Genomic DNA, 19,628 nt, shown 5'->3' on the forward strand with positions numbered 1-19,628 from the left:
TAAATCATAACGCAGAGGACATGAATCAACTTTCAATGTTCCACACTCAGAAAAGGCTCCAAGACATATATGATAGATATTACAATGAGTATGAGGATACTCAAGACCCAAAAGTAAAATATTGTCCATGAAAGAAATTCATACCAACAAAGAAATGCCAGGCCATTATCTTATTCTGCCTATGTATGATTACACAATGCAAACCCAAGTACAAACACTCTTGAACTCAAGTAAGCTTAACATCAGCTAAGAATGATACTCTAAGGTCAGGATGGTTTCTATTCTGTATCTATGTGTTGCTAAACTGAGAGCAAAGTTTGCACAAAAATCTTGTTAATAATGCCACTAAAAACTCCAAACTTCTCCAAGTAGAACACTCAAGAGAACCAGTTGTGACAACATGATCAGAGCAAAGTACGAATAAGTTCAAACAGCAAATATCTTAAGCCTAAAACTCCTGATCAAATAATACTGCAGGTTAATACCTCCTGGGAAGACACCTATATCAGGCGTAAAAATTTGGCAGTCATCATACAGCATCAGTGAGGCAAGCAGAAGAAAGCAGCAGATGAAACAACAGCATGGAGAAGATTCAGTAGTCAGCAGCAGCACAGCAGCAGCAGTAGCAGCAGTAACGCAGGTGGTGGTGGTGATGGTGCAGCAGGTTGAGCAAATCAGGCCAAATCAGTAAGCAGTATTGTATAAAAGTAGGTACTGGAGGAATGATGCATTATTACAGCTTTTTGTAAGAAGGTATGGTAACACTTCTTTAGAGGTTCCTAATATCTTTCAAATAGTAGAAAAGGATCTGTTTGCAGTTACATAACTATAAAGGCAAAAGCATTACCTTACGTTATCTTAGCAACCATTTAATTGCTGTAAACTGTAAACCTGCAAAACTGTTAGTGGCTCATTTTTCATTGCTGAAATACTACATACCTAATGTTCTTTACTCAAATTAGTTATAGCTATTTTTCTCCCCAAGTTATACTATTGCAATTTTATCCATGTATACAACAGCAACTCCTTAAGTCACAGAAAACATAAGACTGAAAATGATGGTTCTGAAAAATGAACTAAGGGCATCTGAGAGAGAACTTGCTCAGTAGGGTAATTAAAACTGTTTTACCTTCCAAAATGAGGTATATCAATGAATGGTCATCCCTTTCAACATCCATAAAAAAATTAGTAATAAGGCAGAATAAAAAAAAAAGGAACACCAAAAAACTGCAAACAGACTCAAACATAATCTACAAATGGGCAGAAATGAACATGATAGAATTTGATGAAGATAAATTTCAGTAAGTCATGAAACTATTAACAATACATTGGCAACTCCCTACAAAGGTCCAACAGGGAAGACAAAATAAGAGAAGGAAATGTCAAACATCTAGGTGCTAACAAGGGAAACTTAGATTCAAGGAGCATACTGATAAAACAATATTATCAAGACAAATAATGATAGGTATGATGCTATGACTTTTCACAATGAGTGAGGGAGCTGATGATAAAATTGTTCAATCCTACCAATATTATTATCATCCAAAAGTCCAATGAGGCAATGTATTTTTCCACAAGTTGAATGACAAATGCACTGTAAGCTCTGTTGTCTGGCCATACAAGACAACCCAAACAATGGTGAGTCATTGGAGTTACCAGACACCTTAATAATCTGCTAATGACCACAGTGCATGGTTGTGTATCTTTTCTCGGGATTTGCCACAACTGTAGTGTCCACTGCTGCCAACAGCACCCACCATCATGATCCCACTGCCCAACTTTGGGATTGTCCAATACAGTAAACAATATGATTTTCCTACAACAGGAATCCTTGACTCTTAATTGAGAAGGAAAGAAATGGTTCTGATAACTTCCTGTGCACTTAATCATATAAACAGAAAAATGACATAATTTTTTTGTGTACTTATGACCAAATAATGCAAAAAAAAAAAAAAAAATTCTCCTTAACCAGGAATTGTTTACATTATCTGAGAACCTTTTTATTATTTTTTCTATACACTAAAAGGAAAGGCAAAAAAATCAGTGTACCAAAAGGGATAATGCATAAATATGAAGTAAAACTGAATAATGCTACATGTATGCCAAACACACGGAAATAAACAAGTCAATAAGACGTCTGAATCCCTTCCTATGCAAAACCAATGGTCTAGAACATATGAATTATCAAGTGAGGTACAAAGACATCAAAGTACACAGCCTGAAAAGAAGAACGTAAATTAGATCTAAGCCTTTAAGAATGAAGATACAACTATCAAGTCTGCAACAGTACCTAAGAGTATTCTAAAAAGATACCATACAAAGACACAAAAATCCTATAAAAGACTTGGAAATGCTATTCAAAGTAATTTCAAGAGATATAAGGCACATACATGGAGCACCTACAGAAACCTTTACAAGAAAACTGGATATGTGGTTTAAGGTCAGTCCCTGATGAACCATAGGCTGGCAATTATGTAAGGCTGTGGGAACAGACAAAAACTGTATTATGCATCAAACAAGATATGCAATGAGGAATACATGCTTGCCCAGCCTTCTGGCATAGTCTTGTTACAGGGACTGGCAGGTAAAGTACTGCCCCTCCCTTCCTTCGCTTCTGACACATCTGTCTCTTTATTCAGTCTCTGTTCACTTATCCTTTCCACATGTCTGAACCATTTCAGGACATCTTAGACTGGTTTCTTATTCAGACTTCACTTAATACCACATCTCTCTCTTGTAATGCCATTCCTTTCGCAATCAACATGCTCCACGTCACATATCATTCACAGACATTTTATTTCATACATCCACTCCTCTTCCTTCTTTCACATTCAAGGCCAAAGACTAACATCAAAAAACACAGTTAGGACTACTGTACCTTCAAACACACCCACCTTTGCCCTCACAGACACTGATTTCTCATACATGCTCTTTTATGAACCCAGGACCTTAGACCATGCTTCTACCCTCTGACATACTTCAGCCCTCATATTACATCTGTTGTCAAGTCCACTCCTAGGTGCCCAGAGCACTCTACTGCCTCTAAATCCTCCCATTCAAACTGCTTCAATCTCCCACTGCAGCTCATTTACATACTTTTGTTCATTTTCCTCTCAACTTCCTCCATTCATAAAGATTCAAATTCTGTCTTCAGCTTCTGGAGTTTCACTCAGGGGTCTGTCACTTAGCCAGTGTCCGGAGCAAATAGCAACAGATTCAACCATACATACTCCTCCATTTTCTTTTTCTCTAGCAATCTAACTTGCTCATTTCACCACACGCAACCCTTTCTCAACTGTTCACATCCAATACACTTCACTAACACATGAAAGCACTATTTCCCTAAATATCTTCCACTCTTCATCTACTTTCTTAGTTTTCATTCGCTCTCATGCTATTCCATACTTCACTTAATCTCTTCTGGTATCTCAGTACACCAGCCAATTTTGCAAGTTCCCTCATTCACATTTTACTCAAACTGTACAAAAAAATTCTGACTGTGCTCAGAGGTAAATAATTCCTCTAAACAAGTAGAGATCACTACATAAACATAAAATGGGAAACATGTATGTGGATTATGAATGACACTGGCAAGGCACTACTCACTCCTGTGTCCATGCTGCTTATATATACTGAAGGAGCACCACACAAATAGCTTATGCATATGCCTAACAGCCAAAAGAACTGATGCTCATTATTTCAAGCATTTAACATGCATTTTATAGAAAGTTATGCTAAAAAAGATTTTCAAGCTGCTCAGTCAATATACATATGGTAACTACTAGCCTGATGACCCAAATTTTTTGCAATGTCCCCACAGCAACCTGAAGTTGTAGTAAATTGAGATGAATAATAATGACAATAATTAGAATGTGCACAGTGTATTTCTGCTGCTCTTCTAATTCCACTTGGAGCGCAAAAAAGAATCAAATCAACTAATAAGCGATGGATTTAAGTAGCTAAGACATGTTTTCTAGTTATGGCACAACTTAAAAGAGGGCAACCAGCTGACAGGAATGAGCTTGTATGCTCAAATCTTTTGTCTACTGATTCCTTATCATTTTCTGCCATAACTAGAAGACCCATCAGGCTTATCTATGGCTGTCAAAGATTAAGACACTAAGATATCTAAAAAAACTAATTATCATTTCATCCCCTACTTCAGCAAACACCACAACACTGAAGGATTAATGACGAGAAAATGCTATTACTAAAGCTTGTTTACTTACCAAGCATTTTGGATACGTAAGGTTCAATGTCAACATCTTGAAGGTGTTGATGAGTGTGTGCATGGTAAAGGCGAAGGGTTGAATCCAATCGAATGCTCACCCAAACACCATCACCAATCCAAGCCATCTGCCTCACTTGTGATTCTTTACGTGGGTGGGCATCAAATGATTTCTGATGATACAAATGAGACTATCAATGTTAGAATTATATGAAATATAGAACATGAATAATAAAAACAGAAATGATGGAGAAATGAACCTCCCAAAGATTTAATTATGGTAATCATATGAAACAGAAGCTACCAAAATCTTAGTTTAGTTAACCCTTTCGTTGTAGATGGTACAAAGGGGGATTCCTACTTTCAAAAATGCTGTATGAGGTATTTAGATACAAATACAAATGCTAATTAAGTCAACTGCTACCTGCCATGCATTGCCACACAACTGATCAGTTATTTTTCCTTTGTATGGATTAGCTACCCCTAAGAAGTCAGAGTAAGGGAGTAGGAGGAATTTACAGGATATCTTCAATACAGTTACTCACTATAATGATATATATCCTCTTCCATTTACAGCAGCAATATACACAAAAGCATCTTAACAAGTTCCACATTTTTGTAATCAATGATGAGTACTCTGTTCACTGCCACAGTCAAAATCCCTGCAGTGTTTCTATTTCATACCAAACTGCCTTCCCATGCAAGTGAAGTAACTACAAGAACAAAAGAGCAATGACCTCACTTGCACATATCCAATCTCTAGTGAAGTAACTACAAGAACAAAAGAACAATGATCTCACTTGCACATATTAAATCTCTAGACATCATGTATAATGAAACAAAACCACATCCATTCATCCATAGGTAAGCCTTACAGAACCATGCACAGTTTACCTTTTTTTCCTGCATTCGCCCTGGTTCAACCCATCGACAACATATCGCCCATCATGTACCAGATTGATCCATTTCATTCTATTCAAAGCATGCCCCTTCCCTTCTTGAATGCTCAAGCCCCCAGTATCCAAATGACTCCTGCATTCTCATCCTTCCATTACATACAGCATTGAAAGAACCCAATGGTTTGATGCTGCTAAAATTCCTCTGTATCCCCTTCTCCTGCCACCTGTACCGCAAGTACTTAGAAAGCTGTCCATCTCCTACATACAGATATGGCTAAAATATCCTTCTCAAGTTTAGTCATTGCATCTAAAGAAGCACAAGAACTTAATAGCGAAGGTCCAAGAGAGGGCAAAAAAGACAGTACCAGAATTAAGAAAGGTGAGTTACAGGGAGAGGATAAAGGTTTTAACTGTATCCTCCTTGGAAGAAAGAGTGGGGGGTGACCTGATCAGAGCCTTAAATATCTTAAAACAGAGCGCTGATACAGACACAGAACAGTTCTTCAAAAAATGTAGGGATACAGCAACCAAAAGACATTCAAGTACTGAAGGGCTTATGATTGTGTAATGTACTGATAAAACAAAAAACAAGTGCAGTAAAACAAGAAGTGAGAACAATGAAATTTAAGTTGACAGTCTCAAGAAGTGACAAAACAAGGTTTGAGAGACAGTTTTCACAGAAAAGTGATAAACAAATCTGGAATAAACCAAAATATTGTTTAAAAGTGTGGTGATACCACTGATGTAAACAGAACCAATGCAGTAAGTCACAGAAGAGTACCTACTGGAAAAATATAAGGATAACAGTGAACATGAAATTCATTAGACTGGATGGACAACTGTCATATACTACACACTTGAAATACTTTGTAAACACACAGCTTCCTTCTGGGAATGCTTCTTAAAAATAACAAATAAATGTACTAGCAGAATACAGCTTATTAGAAAAAAAGCACTTCAGATCTGTACAACTAAGATGACTATCAATAGCTGCCAGCTGAATAGTCGTCTAATGTAAACATTCTCATGATTTTACAGTCAGCTCTTAATACTGATATATTGTATCAATATGGGATGATATCAATTCCAGACTGACCCCTTCAAGTCTCCAGACAGATACTTAAATGAGCTGAACAAAATTTCACACATTGAGTTCAGTGCATCAATTTTGTGGTGGTGGGTGTATTGTAGTGTGCAATAATTTTTCCCCACAGTCATTTTCCCTCTTTTATTGATATCAACTTGGGTTTCTGCTCCCAAGAGATGCCTGTTTATGCCCCCATCCACCATTAGTTGTACCATGTATCACTCATCAACCTAACACTTTACATGATTAAAGTATGGCCATTAGCAACTTCAGGGTAGGTTGTTGTGATATCTGTTTCCTTATCTACAATTCAAAACGCTGAAACTCTTACAACCTTATGTCTTTTGTAATGACTACGAAGTCATTATTCAAATAGTAGATTATCCACTACCTCCAGAACTCTAAAAAACATTTCTTCTTCCCTTTCTATTTCTTCCTTTCTTTAGCCCTTTCCCTATTTCAATCAATTCTAGACTCAATGTGGACTTTGATTCATAAATGAAGATTCCAATAAATAAATAAGTAAATCCATTCATACCATTCTCATATATAAAATGTTTCCACTGCATTTGATCCCCAATCATTCCCCTAACATCTTCATCTGAAATACCTAGCCCTGATAAAATTTCACTACACTAATTAGAAAGTATGCAACATGAAGCCTTAGCACTCTTGTAATCTCTCTAACATATCACAAACAATATGCTGAAAGGAGGGCAACGTGTCTCACCCTCCAATTTTTGCTTTCATTGGCTGCTGCCTTTCACAATCATTTAAGCAAAAAAACCTAACACACTAAATAGTGACTCTCTCCACATCTGTGATGGGTTACTGGATTTAACTGGATTAGCTGTCAGTTTAGAAGCAAAAGAGTGTATTTGATATGGGTTGTAATGAATAATAACAGGCTGACAGTTATAAAAATAAATAATCAAAGGACAAAATGAAAAGCAATTGTAACCTTAGGACTCAACCATTGCCATCCTTAAAGTTTTAGATCTACTGATAATAAGTTCAAAGTTTTCAAAATAAACAAGTAAGAGGTGCAACTATTACATTAGTCACACTCCTAACACAAGAATCCCAAAATGAATTATACATAAAATAAAGGTTTACAAAATCATATAAAACCCTTCATAATTACCTGTTACATCATTTGACAATCAAAAACAATGGTAACTTACACAGCAGACAACATCTATACCATTATATCAACTTTATTTTGAGCAAATCTATGATCAGCACAATATATTTATATATCTATGAGACTTTCAATGGATAAATATATTAAGATGTCTAACTCACTTTCTCTTGAGGCTTGAGGTAACAATGCACTCACTACAACAAAATAATGACAATAAATGTCAAATTCTTTTAAACTTAGAGTATCACATACTTCAACATTCATGATTCGAGGGTCGACAACATGAATCTTGTTGCGGTATCCACACCAGACTTTGTTGTGTACGACATGCATGCACCGGATGGAGTGATGAGGCTTGCCTAAGTCTAACAGGTGGTAATTTGTTAAGTCCCATTGTCCATCCCCTTGCCGGTGAAATATTGCCACGGTGCCATCTGCAAGTGCTGCCAATACTCGACCCTTTATGTGCCTGCAATAAAAAACAATGATTTTATAAATCTAATCTTATTACTTAGACTGACTAATCTACCTTTCTCCTATTACTTAGACTGACTAACCTACCTTTCTCCTATTATTTTATTCAGACATTTTTTTTTATGTTGAAGGCTCCAGTCACAGACGTAATTCCACATCAAGGCTGGGCCTTAATTGAAATACAGAGAGAATTATGAGAGAAAAAAGAAAAGAGAAGGGAAACTAATTATGAATTTTGGAGGAAGTGAAAAACTTGTCTTTTGAAATGTGGCAAGTCATAGTTATTGGGAAACAATTGAGATGGTAGAGAGTTCCAAAGAAGCAGGTATCAAAACGGCCCAACCTTGAGTTGCCGATAGCCACATGGTAAGCATGTGATGCAGGAGCTTGCTTGAGTATTGCTTGGTCGAGCTAGTGGTGGGGGGGACACAAACAGCCAGCTCTTGGGAGCTAAAACCACAGTAATACCTACTGAAGAGGAAAAGTAAACCAACATTACAGCACAGGGCAAGAGGGTCAAGTTTGGAAGTTTGCCTGGAATAGTTTATAAGATGGGCTGCTTTTGACTCAACTCTCTCAAGTAAGGACACATGTGTGAAAGCAGTACTCCATACAAGGACAAATCAATCTCTTGTATAAATGGAGCAACTGTCCAAAAAAAAAAAAAAAGAAAAAGTTTCAACATCTAAACAGGACACTGTTTCTTAGACGCAGATTTTGCTTTTCCATAATGTAGGGTTTCCAAGAAAGAGTCGATGTTACAGTAATACCAAGTACGTTCATTGAGTCAAGAGGTATAATTACAGAACCATCAAAGGAGAGACAGGAACTGTGAGGGATTTTTGATTGAGAGATAGGTTGAAACTGGCTAGGCCATGGAGAAATTAAAATCAACTAAATTTCGTTTACCCCACTGAGATGACCTGCCCAAGTCTGAATTTACTGATGTGGGGATAGACAGAACCTTGAAGGACACCACTATTGATGGAGAAAAGGGAGGAGGCTGATCCATCAACAACCACAGAGATAGACTGGCCGGAGAAGAAGCTAGATATGACGGATCAAAGTGAGGGAGGGAAGTCAAAAGAGGGGAGCTTAGAGATGAGACCCTGATGCTACACCCAGTCAAAAGCTTTGGATATGTCAAGGGCAACTACATCGGACTTTCCAAAATCTTTCAGGGATGATGACCAGATATTAGTAAGATAAGAAAGAATATCACCAGTGGATCTCACCCTACGGATGCCATACAAGTGATCTGAGATAAGACTGTGACTTTCAAGGCTGTCTAATGATATGGGAGTTGAGGAGGGATTCAGAGACTCTGGAAAAGGTAGAATTCAAAGTAATAGGATGATAGTTAGAGGGATCAGAATGGTCACCCTTCTTAGGAACGGGATGTATCAATGCTTGCTTTCAAGGAGAATGAAAGGTTTTGGTTATCAAAAGAAATGAAACAGACGAGCAAACACAGGTGCAAGTTTAGAGGCACACTCTTTCAGTACACGGAGATGGATGCCATCAGGACCATAAGCCTTGCTTGTGTCCGGAGAAAGAAACACTTTTTAGACTCTCCAAAAAGAGATTATGGGGAGGGACATACGAATAGTAAGAAAAGCATCAGGGGGTGAAGTAATATTGAAGTCATCCAAAGTGGAGTTACAGGAGAAATGCTAATCAAAGTGAGTTACTTTGTCTACAGGAGAGACAGCTATAGTACCATCAGAATGGAAAAGTGAAGGAAAGGTAAAGCAACATTTGTTAAGAGATGCCCCTAGCTAATAATGACCAGAAAGACACTTATCAGTGAATGACCTGAATGACTTATTGTCTCTCATCAAAATTATCTAATATACTGAAAATGGGCCTTTGAGCACAGAATAAGTGTAGGTATAACAAAATGATGTTGTGCAATTAACATTCTACTTTTGTTATATTCTGCAATCTAAAATAAAGAATGTTACAAGCTCCAAAAACTATCTATTTATCTATATCTCTGCTGCCTTAGGTTCCAATCAACTACTAACCAATGCTCCCAGCTAATGCTCCTACTTACTACTTTTACCAACAGTTTCTACCTAATGCTCCTGTCTGATGTTCCTACCTACTATTTCAATTAGTGCTCCTACCATTTTGCCAAACGTAAGGGCTAGTGCATAGTGTTCACCACAAAAAAAGCTAGAGTTACAAGAATGAGTTGTGTGAGTTATGTCAAGAGTTATGTGTGAAAAGGAGAGTTTGTATATTTTTGGATGAACACAGAAGCTAGAGTTACAAGAATGAGTTGTGCAAGTTAAGAGATGTCAGGTATTATGTGTGACAAGGAGAGTTTATATGTTTATGGACAAAATGCCAGCAGTCCTCATGTGAGTGAAGCAGAAAGAACAGACGGCTAATTGGGTCAAAAAAGTGCAACTCGACAATTACTTTAGTGCTGGCTTACTATACAGCCATCACTAACCCTCCTAATACCATGGCAAGTAGTACCAGTAATATACCTCCCTTGTTATTGACTCCTAACTACTACCTATTCCTGTAACTCTGCTGAAAATTCAAAATTCGTATATGAAATGCTGATTCATTCTGAATATAAAACTAAATGGCATGGTTATGTTGTATTTGTCATATATAGTGTATACTTACACAATGGCCAACACAGAGTCCTTAAGTTTGATTGAATGCAGGCAGCGCTTCCAGTGGCGAACAGCTGAATGAACATATATGGAGCCACTTTGTGACCCTAGCCACATAGTCGGCAACACAGAGGACATCTTCTCAACTTCTTCTGTTACTACACTTGTGTCTATAAAAAATATAATTGCACACATATCAGAATAAAGGAGAGGCACTTGCATTACCTAATGTCCCTACTGGAGTGGAAAAAAAAAAGGCAAACATTTGTAAACTCTAAGGCTCAGTCATCTGTTCTTGAAGCTACCCTATTAATGTAGAAAATGGTGAATATGTATGAAAACAAATATGTATGACTTGCATACTGTGATATCAGTCTTTGCTTAATGTTTTATCATATATGTTCACCTCTGTCCCACATTAACAAGGTAGCACTAGCAACAGATGATGAAATGGCCTCATTTGCTCACATCCATACTTTAGCTGTTATATAAAATGTAACCAAACCAGAGCCCCCTATTCAAACCCAGGCCTCCGACTTTTCTGTGGTTTCCCCCAACCACTTTATATACCTTGGTTAAGCCAACTGGCAGCATGGTGTCCCTTGTATACCACATCGTTTCAATTCACAATATCCTTACACACCTCACACCCTCCTGCATGTTCAGGCCCTGAAACTTCAAAGCATATTCAATCCTTCCAACTCCTTCTCGGCTTCCCCTTTTCCTTGTTCCCTCCACTTCTAACTACATATACCCTCTTACTCATCTCCTCACTTATCCTCCCCATATGTCTAACCTATTTCAAACTAGCCTCTTCAGTTTTCTCATACATACTCTTCTTGCTACCATACTTCTCTCCTATCTCATCACTTCTATTCAACAAAACCGCTTTACACCATATACTGTTCTCAAACATTTCGTTTCCAGCACATCCACCTTTCTCTTTACATTTTCATGTAAGTCCCAGGCTTTGTAGCCATATAGCACTAATGGGACTAATCAAACATGCTCATCTAAGCCCTTGATGGCAGTGAACTCTCTTTCAACACATTCCTCAATAAGCCCAAGAACTCCATCCACTCACCTATGCTATGGCTCATTTCATCTCCCATGGTTCCACTTACTACCATATCCATCTCCCAGGTATCTGAAAAAAAATCTACATCTTCTAAGATATCTCCATGCAAACTCATACTCCAAATAACCTGACTCTCTTCCCTGCTAAACCTAATCTTTTATTCATATTTACTCTCAACTTCCTCCTTTCACACATTCTCCCAAACTCAACACTAGCTTTTGCAGTGCATGCATGGACACCTTGGTTTCATCAGCTTAAGAGTGCAAAGTGAACCACCCAGAAGAATTTATACTAATATGGACAATCATGTATCATATCAGCAAGCAAATTTCTAAATGTGGATGCGTATGAGACTACTAGCCTATACACACCTTGTCCAGTACATTAACACCTTAATAACTACCTTAATGGTAGTGTTTCCCCTTGTAACTGAGACCAATGATCCACTACTTCATACAGGTTTTCCCATTTGTGAAAAAATAAATCTAAACAAGCAAATTAACATCATGTGTAACAATCAAGTTCCTGAACATAAATCATGAAATAAGAGTTCATGATATATAAATATTCTGTTTTATTAGTAAACCATGTTGAGATTCAGTTTATGTATCTTTTGGAATACAGTATCTAATAAAAATGAACTTTATTTCTTCTAAAAAAAACCCAAACCCAAAGAAACATGGCTAGAAGTCACCAAAAGACAAGAATAAAAGAATAGAAAACATTTAGTACCTTCGGAAGGCTGCGCTTCTTCAACCCCATCCTTGACAACACCTTCAGGTTCTTTAAGCAATCTCCGTGGTGGTACTTCTTCTTCCTCTGAATTTTCCATCACCTCTGCCCTGTCAGCATCTTGGTCTGAAAATATAAGAGAACAATGAATAACTCGAAAAAAAATTGAACTCCATGGATGTTACATGGATTGATACATAATAAACAATAATTCTAAATCCTTATATAAATGTATGGGGGTGTCAATCCTCAAATTACAGGGGCACAAGTCTGTTTAGTATACCTAGTGGTGACAAGCATACACAGAACACATGACTTGAAAGGGTCAGAGGGGCATTGTGGATTCTGAAGTGGCAGATGTGTAAACTAGGAGTTTTTTTTAAGACTTTGTGCACGATATACTTGGCAAATGAGGCAAAACTGTACATAACATTCACAGCTCAGGAGAAAGTGTATGATAAGGCTGACCGTGAGGTGTTAAGGAAGATACTAGTAATATATGAGATATCTTACAAGGAGGATAAAGCATAAGTGCAAGAGGGATACGAGAAGGGAGAGTGGTTCTCAGAGAGATTGGGTATCAATGAGAAAAGTACAATGTAACCATGCTTATTTAATCTGTTTATGGATAAGGTAGTGAGGGAAAAAATGAAAGGGTCATTGAGTGAGGAGCAGGTTTAAGGTATGCTGAAGGTGTGAGGGAATGGGAGGTGAATATATTGCTGTTTGCAGATGACACAGCTTTGGTGCCAGATCCCAAAGACACTCCAGAAGCTGGGGGCAAAGTTTAGGACTGTGCATGAAAGAAGGGTCAAGAGTGACTGCATGTTTGAATGAATGGGGTGGACCTGCAGGAAATGGAGTACATTGAGAGGGGACAAGGCAGTCCATGGAGCCATGAGTGCTGAATTCAGTCAAAGGGCAGGAGAGGGAGATAAGGTCTTGGAAGTAGAGAAGGACGTGTTCAAGAAGTCAAATTCTGTTAGAGCAAAGATGTCTGAAGGTACGACAGTCCCAGTAGTGTTGTATAGATATGAGTCTTGGGCCCTGAATGCAAAAGAATAAAAAAGGGTGAATATGTTGCAAATAAAATGTTTGAAAGCAAAAAAGTGAGGTAGGTTGATTGTGCTAAACCTAATAACTTTGCCATCATTCCCATTTATTCTGAACATTCTCTTTTCACACTCTTTCCCAAACTCAGACACTAATTTCTGCAGTTCCTAACTTGAATCTGTCACAGTACAGTGTAATCAGAAAACAACAACTTCCTCACCTCCCAGGCTGCCTTGCTCCAAACAATACATACCTGCCCCTTTTTCCATGATCCTTTGATCTACCTTCCTAACCATCCCATCCTTAAAAACTAAGCAGCCATAATGATATCACAAACCCCTGCTGGAGACTCACCATCACTTGGAATCACTCTTACACCTTTCTACCTATCTATCTATATCTCTGATGCCCTGGGAATTCCCACCAAGGGGATAGCCACAACAAAAGATTCTCTACTCATCCCTGTCCTTACATGCCTCCCTCACACTCACTATTCCAGGCATTCTTCCACCATTTCTCTCCCTCCCATGCTGTTCAACTCTATTTCCCCATGTCATAGGTGGTCTTCTTCTCACACCAACTCCTTTAATCATACTGCCATACACTATTCTTGTAAATTCCCTATCTTGCATTCTTTCCACATGCCCAATTCACCTCAAAGTATTATGTTTCACCCACTCTTGCACTCCACAGTTAATTCCCTTTGCATTCCCTGCCATAGCAGATCTCTCACACACCCTCACATTTCTGTCTTCATTCCACATGCTCCTCTTAAATAGCTCATTTCCATTCACACACAGGGATTAATCTCTAAATGAAAAGCTCCTGCTTCCTCTAAGAGCTCTCCTCCAACACCACATATCTGTGACACCTTCCATAAAGCATCTCTCTCAACCCTATCATGCGCTTTCTTCAAATCCATCAACTCCACACACAAAGCCATTTGTTTCAGTATTTCTCACATACATTCCTCAAAGTAAAGACTTGATCCATAAATCCTCTACCACTCCTGAAACCACATTGTCCTACCCAGTCTGATGCTTTGTGAATCTCACCACCTTCTCAATCACCAATCTTCCACACAACTTACCGGATACACTCAACAAATTCATACCCCTGTAATTAGAACATTTACCTTTGTCCCCACTACCTTTCTACAATGGCACTATACATACATTCCACCAATCCTCTGGCACTTCATCATGATCCAAAAATACTCTGAAAATCATAACTAACCAAATCAGCAACAAACACATTCACCACGTTTCTTAAGAAATTCAATTGTAACACCACTGGACCACACCAGCTGCCTTGCCATATCTCATCTTATGTAAGACCTTCACCACCTCTCCTCTCTTCATCAAACTCCTTTCCATGACTCTCTCACTTCGCTTACAACATGTAAGAGCAATATGTTGTGTGAAGTCATCTGACTGAATAAGTAAATGGAAGAGTAAGATAGAGGTGGGATATCAAAAAGAGGGTGGTTGAGAGAGGTGAAGAGTGTGTGCTGATATGGTTTGGACATTTGGAGAGAATGAGTAAGGAAACATTAGCAAAAAGGATATATGTGTCAAAAGTGGAGGGAACAAGGAGAAATGGGAGACCAATTTGGAAATGGAAGGATGGAGTGGAAAAAACTTGAAGTGACCAGGGCCTGAACGTGTAGGAGGGTGAAAGGTGTGCCACATTTGCTCACATCCATTCTCTAGTTGTTGTACACTACACTGAAACTACATACATGTTTGCTTTTTTATGTATGAGCAAGGAAGCAAACAGAACAGATGAATGAGCCTTGGAGAAAATCTAGGCTCCATCATATGGAAGTGCTGCAGGATGGGAGGATTGCCAGCCCCTCAACTCCTGCCCCGCTTACTCCCCTTCTATAATATGGTGGAGATACGTAAGCAGTATTCTTTCTCCCTTATGCATATTCTTTCTTCTGTGGGATGAAGCAAACCTGTTCAGGTGCACCAAGTGAACCTAAACCAAGTAAATTTCTGATCTGAAAAAATCCAAGGATTCCTTGTATATAACATGAAAACTGTTTTCTGCAACAATTTCAATTACAACTTGACTTAGCCTGACATATATCCTCTAAATGCAAACCAGCAGACAGTTTGCACCTTTAAAATTTCTCCTACCACGATGTTTTGGAGATATGTCAGGTAAAACGAACCTTACATTCCTTTCACAGATTTTAATAATTCATTTTCTATCACATTACAGTCCTATTAAAGCCTTCCATTGTGTCAACTCTTAAGTGCTTTGAATTTGCTGGGGTAGCACTTCATCAACCACATACCATACACACTCTGGTACACTTGTTTGCAAGATGCAATTTATGTCAGAAAACCTATACGTAAATTACAATGATATCCATCCAACAACTTGAATAGGTAGGAATAAAAGTGAAGATACCACAATGTGATGTCAAACAGTGGTTGGCAGGGTTGAACTAGGCCAGTGAAGAGGCAGAGAACAAATGAGGGAAAGAAATGCCATAGCACCTCCTTACCTCTAAGTCTTAAAGAAAAAAGGAGACCCCCAGGGAGGTTGCTGTACAGTCTTTGGGTTCTGTAAATGAGCATGTTTAATAATGGTCAAAGGGGAGGTGAATCCTCAAGGAAGCACATACTTGGGGGGTGAAACAATGTTTTAACCCCTCCCACAAGATAAATGCCCCATAACATGCTCTGCAGATGAGAAACACATGTAAAGGAACATATACATACAAAAGGATCTGATGAAATAAACACAAAGCAGTTCTTCAATATTATAAATGACAGGTTAACTAGATGATATACAAAGAAACTACACAAGATGTGAAGTAATACTTTTATAGTATAAGCAATTTGGATAAATGAACAGGTTTAGGGGGGAAACTGTAAATGCTGACAGTAACAAAGTTTTAAAACTGTATGATAAAAGAAACTTCGGAGATGAAGCCATACAAACATAAAATTATCTTTAATGCAAACAGGGTTAGTCATAAATAGGTATCATCACATATCAAATGCCCCTAAGACTATGATGCTGTGAAACATTCAGTAAAGATAAAAATAAACATTTCAGAAAATCTTACTGCAATGGAATATTAGAAATAAAACAATAAAACCCTAAGCCTAAATAAAACATTAGTAAATAAATGCTTCATATTCTTGCAACCTTTTTGAAGGAATCTTACTCTCAGTTGCTCCTAATGCATTTGCACATGCACCAGTTGCTCATGAAATTTCTATGCAGATACATTACCCTTACCCTTAACCACAACAATGAAAATACACCATATATTCATAAATTTATTATACTTGGTCACTGTTTCCCCACATCAGCGAGGTAACACCAGGAAACAGATGAAAAATGACCCATCCACTCATACTTGTTATTATACTTAATTGCCATTTACTGCATAAATGCCAATACACGCACATATACATACATATACATATCAACATATCATATACAAACATATTCATACACATACACAGACATATACATATATACTCATGTGCATATTCATACATCCTTGTCTTCATCAATTCCTGGTGCTACCCCATCCTACAGGAAACAGCATCGCTATCCCCTGTTTCAGCAAGGGAGCGCCACGAAAACAGACAAAAAAGGCCACATTCATTCACACTCAATCTCTTACTGTCTTGTGTAATGCACCAAAACCACAGCTCCCTATCCACATCCAGGCACCACAGACCTTTCCATGGTTTACCCCAGATGTTTCACATGCTCTGGTTCAGTCCACTGACAGCACATCGACCCATGTATACCACATCGTTCCAATTCACTTTATTCCCTGCACACCTCTCACCCTCCTGTATGTTCAGGCCCCAATCAAAATCTTTTTCACTCCATCTTTCCACCTTCAAGTTAGTCTCTCACTTCTTCTTCCCTCCACCTCCGACACACATATCCTCTCTTTCAACCTTTCCTCCCTCATTCTCTCCACACATCTCTCTTACCCTTTCATTACTTACTTAATCAAACCACCTCACACCACATACTGTCCTCAAACATTTCATTTCCAACACGTCCACCCTCCTCCATACAACACAATCTAAAGCCCATACCTCGCAACCATTATTGTTGGAACCATTATTCCTTCAAACATACCCATTTTTGCTCTCCAAGATAACAATCTCTCCACACATTCTTCATCACTCCCAGAATCATAGCCCCCACCCAGTGACTCACTTCTGCTTCCATGGTTCCAATCCCTGCTAAATCCACTCCCAGATAGCTAAAACACTTTGCTTCCTCCAATTGTTTCTCCATTCAAACCCACAACCCAATTAACTTGTCCCTCAACTCTACTGAACCTAATAACCTTGCTCTTATTCACATTCACTCTCAACTTTCTCGTTTCACACACTTTTCCAAGCTCAGTCACCAACTCCTGCAGTTTCTCACTTGAATCAGCCACAGGTGCTGTATCAATGGTGAACAACAAATGACTCACTTCCCAGGCCCTCCCATCCCCAACAGACTGCATACTCACCCCTCTCTCCTAAATACACCACATATATATCAAAATAAAAAGGGAATACCTAATAATCAATGCTATCTAAAATAGCTAAAAGAATGCAGCATGTCCGGTATTACATTCACATACCAACTCCTAAACATTTATCATCCTCTATTAATCTTAAGAGACCATTTTTTTCAATCTCTTTTCATCTTAACATCTACATTCTACTGGTAAGGTAACCTATTCTGATTTGCCTTATGATTTCTATTCTGCTCATAATGACTATTAGAAGCAAAAATCATTAGCAGACATTATTCTTATAAAAATGAAAAGAATTCAATCGAAGAAATTGTTCATTTCAAAATATTCTTTTAAAGCTATGCAATAGCTACATAGCCCAGTTACAATTTAGTGATATCTACAAACAAAAATGTTTCATCATACAAAAGTGTTTCATGCTGGAAGAACTGTCTATTTCTAACTTACATAACTACAGAATGGGAACATGTCCGTCTGTTTCAACAAAAATAAGCATTGTATTATCATCACAGCAACATACCATATAAACTACTACTACTGAGTATTTAAAGAACTTTAACTTCTAAAGTTAGATCTCAATATTCAACATATGCACTACAAAAACCAAAATATTTTCAGAGATTAATTTAACAAAAGACATACAACAAAACAAATCCTACAAGTATAACTTGTCTACAGTGAAACTTATCTGAGTAAACTCAACATATCTCTTGCTGAAGCAATGTAACCTCAACCAATAAATATTAGGCTAATTTAAACTACACAAATTAGGTCTGCTTTCCATTACCAGTTAACATACAAAACAAACAAATACAAATGATGTTTCCAATCAAGCAAATTTTAAATCATTTCTGGCAGATCTAGAAGAACATGAACAAATAATAAATCACACAAATAATGTACCATATAACCACCAAAATCCTTTAGTGCATGCAAAAAACAAAAAGTGTTACATCATTCCTGCAATGTGACAAACTGGTCTTTATATAAATCATTAATATACTGCTTGTAGATGTTAAAGTAAAAAACCTTCTTTGTGGAATAACATCAATTCTCTCCCTGATAAAGCAATCCTGCCAACATGGCTATTATTCCTGAGCCAATGTTGCCCTAGAAGCAAACATACCAAGAAGCCTGCACAATTTTGGGGGTAATTTCATTTGTGAACGGAATATTTCTTGTGAACTACCAAATACAAAACTAACCCAAGCCAATACAATTCCTAGCAGATGACAAGTCAAGTTAATAATGGATTAAATGTACTCATTCTTTAAGGAATATTTTCATTCTGTTCCCTGGGAAAGGGCCATCTCTGATGAACTAGAGACTTTAAGGGGTTAAGGTAGTGTTCACTCCTTTACAAAGGCAGGGCATGAATAAGATCAAGGTTCTTTTCATAAAAATACATACAGAAAACTTTAATTGCCTGATGAGTAAACTATAGAGAATAATTAGTCCATATTAGGAATTCATCCAAAGTAAGAAAAACTTGGCAATGCAGTATTTTCATTTTTCTGTCAAATGTGTCAAAAATCATTTTTTTTTCTCTGAAGAACTAACTGCTCCTTACTTGACTGAGATATACTTACTTACTAGCTTCCTGCCCCAGGAGTCCCTTCTATCTGTACTGTATCACTCAAGTGTTTTGTGTGTGTGCAACTATGTGCAACGAGTGCAGGGCAACTGAGTAGTAGGTGCTTGGCATGTTCATTGTGGTAGTTACAATGTGGGAATAGAGTCTTGAGATGCTTTGAAATGGTATTTGTGGTGTCAAAGGG

At 37.8% G+C, this 19,628-nt stretch overlaps 1 protein-coding gene across 50 annotated transcripts in view; it reads right to left on the reverse strand.

The window, feature by feature from the left end:
* Positions 1–19,628, reverse strand: part of syd (JNK-interacting protein syd) — a 232,877-nt gene that overhangs the window by 36,977 nt on the left and 176,272 nt on the right. For 32 of the 50 annotated variants that reach the window (XM_071689053.1, XM_071689020.1, XM_071689013.1 and 29 more), the window contains 5 exons: positions 12,276–12,401; positions 10,476–10,635; positions 7,611–7,827; positions 4,230–4,401; positions 486–500 (listed from right to left, as the gene is read on the reverse strand). In XM_071689053.1, the coding sequence (XP_071545154.1) occupies positions 486–500; positions 4,230–4,401; positions 7,611–7,827; positions 10,476–10,635; positions 12,276–12,401 (690 nt within the window). The remainder of the gene's footprint in view (positions 1–485; positions 501–4,229; positions 4,402–7,610; positions 7,828–10,475; positions 10,636–12,275; positions 12,402–19,628) is intronic. The other 18 variants (XM_071689050.1, XM_071689052.1, XM_071689016.1 and 15 more) reach the window with 1 other exon arrangement.

This window comes from Panulirus ornatus, chromosome 46, assembly GCF_036320965.1.
Source record: "Panulirus ornatus isolate Po-2019 chromosome 46, ASM3632096v1, whole genome shotgun sequence".
NCBI lineage: Eukaryota > Metazoa > Arthropoda > Malacostraca > Decapoda > Palinuridae > Panulirus > Panulirus ornatus.